Source organism: Vicugna pacos, chromosome 19, assembly GCF_048564905.1.
Source record: "Vicugna pacos chromosome 19, VicPac4, whole genome shotgun sequence".
NCBI classification, from domain to species: domain Eukaryota; kingdom Metazoa; phylum Chordata; class Mammalia; order Artiodactyla; family Camelidae; genus Vicugna; species Vicugna pacos.
The window spans coordinates 26,886,378-26,892,377 of record NC_133005.1 but is presented as its reverse complement, the minus strand read 5'-3'; the positions used below and the strand labels follow the sequence as shown (position 1 = coordinate 26,892,377).

General features: G+C 43.6%; 1 protein-coding gene across 5 annotated transcripts in view; it reads right to left on the bottom strand.

Annotated features, from left to right (window-relative positions):
• Positions 1 to 221: 221 nt before the first annotated feature.
• Positions 222 to 6,000, bottom strand: part of CNBD2 (cyclic nucleotide binding domain containing 2) — a 52,208-nt gene continuing 46,429 nt past the window's right edge. For all 5 annotated transcript variants that reach the window (XM_072944143.1, XM_031687860.2, XM_072944146.1 and 2 more), the window contains 2 exons: positions 5,020 to 5,183; positions 222 to 565 (listed from right to left, as the gene is read on the bottom strand). In XM_072944143.1, the coding sequence (XP_072800244.1) occupies positions 247 to 565; positions 5,020 to 5,183 (483 nt within the window). In that variant the 3' untranslated portion in view covers positions 222 to 246. The remainder of the gene's footprint in view (positions 566 to 5,019; positions 5,184 to 6,000) is intronic.

Sequence of the window (6,000 nt, the reverse complement as noted above, 5' to 3'; positions counted from 1 at the left end):
CCTCCCACCTATCTCATCAAGTAAGACCCTGAGACTAGCCCAAGTGATTAACCCATCCACACCCAGTCTCCTGACCATAGCTTACTCAGCCCCACAAGGGTCAAGGGAGATGGTGCCCCTCTTACTGCCCCCAAACATCTCTCTGGACCCATAGCTCAGTTCTCAGGGGACCCCACCGTAAGCCCCGCAACTCCCATGGTGGTCACTCAGGAAACATGGTGGTCAATCCAACATCTTTTAATGATTCTAACCAAGGACCCCAGCATTCTTATACTGAGGCAGGAGTTCCTGGATTTTGTATCGGGGTGCCAAAATGGTTTGGACAATCCTCAATGGGGGGAGATATTTCTGGGGTGCCATAAAAACGGGATGACGAGGTTTAGTCTTCTTGCCTAAGCTATACAAATCCAGCATCACAGGCTTAGGGCTGTAGATCCCTTTCTTCTTGGGCTGGATTGGGGTGAACCGGGGACACTGGCGAGGTTCTACCAGCAGCCGCAGCAGGTCCTTCCGAAAGATGTTCCAGCTGTTCTCCTTGAGGAACTTCTGGCACATATCTTCATCGCTGAAGGTAAGGCACAGATGCTGGAGTTCCCATGCCAGCCCCTCCCAGACCCCTGCTGCTCCAGCCTTGCCTCCTGCCACTCTGGCCAGTCCCTAAACACACTGTGCTCTGTCCCACCTCTGTGCCTTTCCCCAGACTCTTCTCTCTGCCTCCTCTACCCTTCCACACCTTCTTCCCCTAGACCTGCACTATTCCACATGGTGGCCACGAGCCACATGTGGCTACTGAGTAGCTGAAGTGTGGTCTATCTGAATTAGAGATGTGTTCTAAGTGTAAAATACACACCAGATTTCAAAGACTTAGAACAGCAACAAAAAAGTAGACTATCTTAGTAATTTTTATGTTGATTACATGTTGAAATGATATTTTAGGTATACTGAATTCAATAAAATATACTTTTAAAATTAATTTCACACACTTTTTTTTATTCCTTTTTTCTTTCTTTTTACTTCTTGTAATGCAGCTACTGAAAATTTTAAATTACATTAGCCATCAGGTAAATTTAAGTCAAAGCCACACAAGATATCACTTATGCCCACTAGGATAATAATAATTAAAATGCAACGATAGTAAGTGTTAATGAGCATGTGGAGATATTGGAACAAGGGTTCCAATACATCGCTGACAGCAATGTAAAATGGTGCAGTCACTTTGAAAAACAGTCTGGCAGTTCCTCAAAAGGTTAAAGAGTTAACTTGTGACCCAGCAACTCCATTCCTAGGTAGATACCCAAGAGAAATGAAACCATATGTCCACACAAAAACTTGCACAAGAGTGTTCATAACAGCATTATTCATAATAGCCAAAACACAGAAACAACCCAAATGTCCATCAACTGATGAATGGATAAATAAAGTGTAGTATTTACATTCACTGGAATATTATTTGACAATAAAAAGGAATGAAGTACTAATTCCTGCTACAACATAAACGAACCTTGAAAACATTATGCTAAGAAGCCATTCACAAAAGACCACATATTACATGATTCCATTTATCTGAAATGTCCAGAACAGGCAAATCTATAGAGACAGAATGTCAATTGGTAGCTACCTTGGACTTGTCTTGGTGCCCTGGGTCTACTCCGCCCCCTTCCCTCATCGCATGTGAGGGAAAGTGGGAGAGAGTGGACTGGGCTCAGCTCTCACTGGCTTATTTCCTTCTGAGACCACCGCAAGGGAAAGGCATGTTCAGCCTCCACTGACTCACCTGTACCCTCCCCTAAGAAGGAAAGCCTGATAAACCACTGATACATTAGAGCATTCTTCTGGGTAGAATATATTGACCAGGACAAAATCAACTTTGATTCATAGAGGTCAACTTAACAAAAAAATCCAGAGGTCAGAATGGGCTACAAGTTAGTCCTTGTTGGTCTCAAAGGTACCAAAGGCAGCTCCTACCAGCTCACAAGAGCAAGTCCATGCTAAGTGACATTAGGCTGGTAGCTCAAAACTGGCCATGATGGGAGGATGTAAACCACAGAAACTGGCAAACACTTCAAGTCAGGGTTACCTTCCACCTCCCAGACAGTTGCTTGCTGAACATTTGCCAGCACAGCACTGCAGTCTCCACTTAAGAAGTTCCATTAACTCTCAACTTCTTACATAATAAATAACAATATCTAACCCTGACTGCCTATTTACCATGTGCCAAGCACTTTACACTTGTTAACTCTGATCCTCACAACCACCCTATTTCACAAACATGAAAACTAAGGTTCAGTGAGGCTAAGGAACTCACCAGACCTGTGAGGGACAAGCATGTGACTATACATTCTTAAGGGATTTTTTTTTTTTTTTTGGATCCAGAGTTCAAGTTAAGACAGACAAGATTCCATATCACCTCCTGATGCTGATGGTCACATTGATTTCTAGTCTAATCTTTCACTAAAGTGGGTAGCTCTTCTAAAGGCCTCAGCCTCGTGCAGCTCCAATCTCTGCCTCACTTGAACTGAGAGCTTCGTCAGTCCTTGCAGGCTGCAAAACTTCAGCCCATCATGCCCTCGACTGCCACCCCCACCCGATGCCCGCTGGGCCATCCAGCACTAGAGCACGCTCTGTGCTTTGGTGTTAGGCTGCTCTTCCTCTGGGCCCTTGGAGGTTTCCCTTCTTTCTTGTGACCTCAGCTGTTCTTATTCTACGTGGAACTCGCTGTGTTTTGTAGGGGTAGAGGCTTCTGCATATCCAGCCCATGGGATCCACAGGACAAGTGTCTCACCCACTGACTGTGTGATCTTCAGGATGTCATGTCCCCTTTCCTGGGCTCCACAGTCCTCAATTAAACATGGAGGATTTGAGCTAGATAATGGATATGTTTTCTGCCTGCTTTAGCAGTCTAGAAAACCATGAGTTCAACAATTAATGAATAAGCCAGAACTCTGTCAGCATTACAGCTGATTGCAGCCAAGTGCTGACTGCGCAGCACAGACACTGAGCGCCCAGACATCTGTCACCCTCAAGTCTAAGCAAACCTTCTCTGAATATCAATTCAACAGACTTTAACTGATACCCATCATGTACTAGACATTATGTGAGAAGCTAAGACTCTTTAAATCCTTTTTTGAGTAGGTGGCTCTAAATAGCTGTTTTCTATATTGATAGTACTCAGGAATCAGAGAACTGGGGCACTGGTGAACTGCAAGGAATCACCAATGTTTCCCAACTTTTTTTTTTCCACAAAACTGTCCCAATTTGGGCCATAGCTACATAACATCTGTTCTTTTAATTTGCTAATAATTTTTCTTAATTCTATTTAGTTTCTTCTACTTAAATATTTACCTTGGCTTTGTTCTAAGCAGCAAGATGGTCAAATCATGAGTTTAGCGAGCTTGTCATGTCTAATACGAGGTTGCTTACAATCCGTGTACCACCAAAAGTCATTTTGTAAGCCTTCTGTGAATATGCTCTAAACCTGGAGAAACACTGATCTAGTCTAATTTTCTGTTTTGCAGATTGGGGTCTGAAGCCTAGAAGAGGGGAAATGATTTATCCAAAGTCATACAAATCCCATGTCAAATTCTTTCATGTGCCTATTGGACATGGCTGAAGGAACTCTACAGATCTGCCTTCAGCCTTCCTCTTTCTTGACCACAGGAATCACCTGCTCCCCACATCTGCCCACAAAAACCATGACTGACCACAACATCACCACAAGAAAAGAAAAAGAGAGGGGGATGTCAAATTGCATTATTGGTATGATCTCCGTTATGAAACTTTGTGTGCCTGAATGGTAAATGTATATTTGGCACATATCCCCCCAAAATACTAAGATACATAAAATGCTAACTGGGATTGCTGGAGGAACACAAACGGCTTTGGTCTTCACCTTCTTAAATGTTCAGCATTTTCCAGTTTCCCACAATGAGTATGTCCCTTTCATTCATTCACTTATCCAACCTCCACTGAGCACCTACCACATACCACATAATGTACAGGAACCAGGGATGAGAGGGGGACAAAGCCCAATCCCTGCCTTCATGAAGCAATCAATCAAGTGATAGGGAAAGAACTGTGCAGAAACTACACAGCTCTCAACAGCTGTAATACCACGTGGTATGGCCACTGACAGAGCTGCATGGGGAGTATTGTGAAGGTACAAAAGGGGTACTTAACCCACCCAGCCTGAGGTCAGCCAGGAAGGGTTTTCTGGAGAAGCTGAATCTTAAAGAATGAGTAGGAATTTATCAAGAAAAAAAAAAAAAGAGGGGCAGATTGACTAAAGGAAAAAATCCATTTTTGGAGAGTCACTACCCTGACAATGACTTTTAAAAAGTGTATCTTTTTTTCCCTCCTTATAAAAGAAATGCATACTCATTGCAAAAACAAACATGAGAAGAATATATAACTATAACCAGAAAGTCCCTTTTAGTCCTATTTTTCAGAGAGAATGACTATCATAAATTGTGCAATACTACAGGTATTATCATTTTTGCTCATTTTCCTTCTAGATTTTTCTCATGTAAGTGTTCTACAAAGGCATAGTCATAGTATATATACAATTCTGTACCCTGTCCTTTTCATGTAGCATTTTATTTCCTGTTTACTTATGATTTTTTAAATAAAACTGTTACATTCTATCAAGGGAATGTATCACAGTTTTCTAAACTATCCCTTGATGTGACACCTGTAGGTGGGGGTGGTTGTTTTTCCATTATGAATATGGTGGCTACAAACATCTTAATGTATGTAGCTTTCTGTGTAATTTAGTTATATAAAGATAAATTCATAGGTAGACCACTGCTTCAAAGGATAAGAACAGTTTTGTAGCCCTTGAAACATAATGCCAACATTGTTATCAAAAGGATTGAGCCAATTTAAAGTGTACCAACAATTGCCAACTTCATTCAACCCTCGTCAGCATTAGGTATTACCATTTTTTCCTTTCTTGTACTAAAACAAGAGGTAAAAAATTGTTCATTGAATCTGGTGGGATATACACACATGTCCAGCACCTACCTGGGGTACTTGATCTTGAACTTCGACAAATTTTCTATTGTCTTACTGTCAAGCAGGTCACAAAATTTCTCTTCCCTCACCCGTATCACCTCAGCTCCCAGGCTGATGAGAATCAAGGGCCGCATGTCATGCTGGTTCTCTGGGAGGAGGATCTGGTGCAGGCCCTAGAGAAAAGAAGTCCCAGAAAGGTTGCCCTCAGAGACCCTCCACTTCTCCAGGCTCCACTCCCCAGGATGGGAAAATAAGGCTCCAAACAAGAGATGAATCCACCTGGGGTCATTCAGCAGGGTATGGGGAGAAGTCTGGGGCTCCCTTTGCTACCTGACTCGAAATCTCTGGACTCGTGAAATTAAAAGAGCCCTCAAGGCCCTCTGTCCACTGTCCTCCATCCAGGCAGTGGGCTCTGCAAGCACTGGCCTCAAGCAGTCACCTGCCAGATGGAGGCATTTTACAAGCATTCCCTATTGTCCAATATCTCAATTCCTCCTTGTGCCAAGTAAGCCCATCCTCTCCTCCTTACAACTATAACCAAAATCAAACAGCTAGTCCTCCTCTTCCATCTTCCCTTTTACAGCCACCACACCCTCCCCCCGCACTTTTCTGAGGGTCTTCGCTCATAAGCATGTGTCCCCACTGAGCCTGAGTTTTCTCTCTGCCCCTCACAGGCTCTGTGCAGCACATGAGTTCCTCTGGCTCCCTGGCATGGACTCCTGCTCACTTCTATCTAGAAGGGAGATGGAGATCAACAGGAATACATGCTTGTTTTACAGAGAGTGTAACCCCCTTCTAAGGAGACACTCTGAGGGGGCAGAGCCCAGACTAGAATCCTTACGGCTGAATCCCCACTCACTCTCAGCCTCTCCGCCATTCAGACTCAGGCAGGGAGAAGAGGGGTGGTCAGCAGTCCAGAGCCTACGATGCCCAGCTGTCTTGGGCTCAAGAAGATGTGAAGGGAACCATAAACCAAGAGGTCTGCTCAAT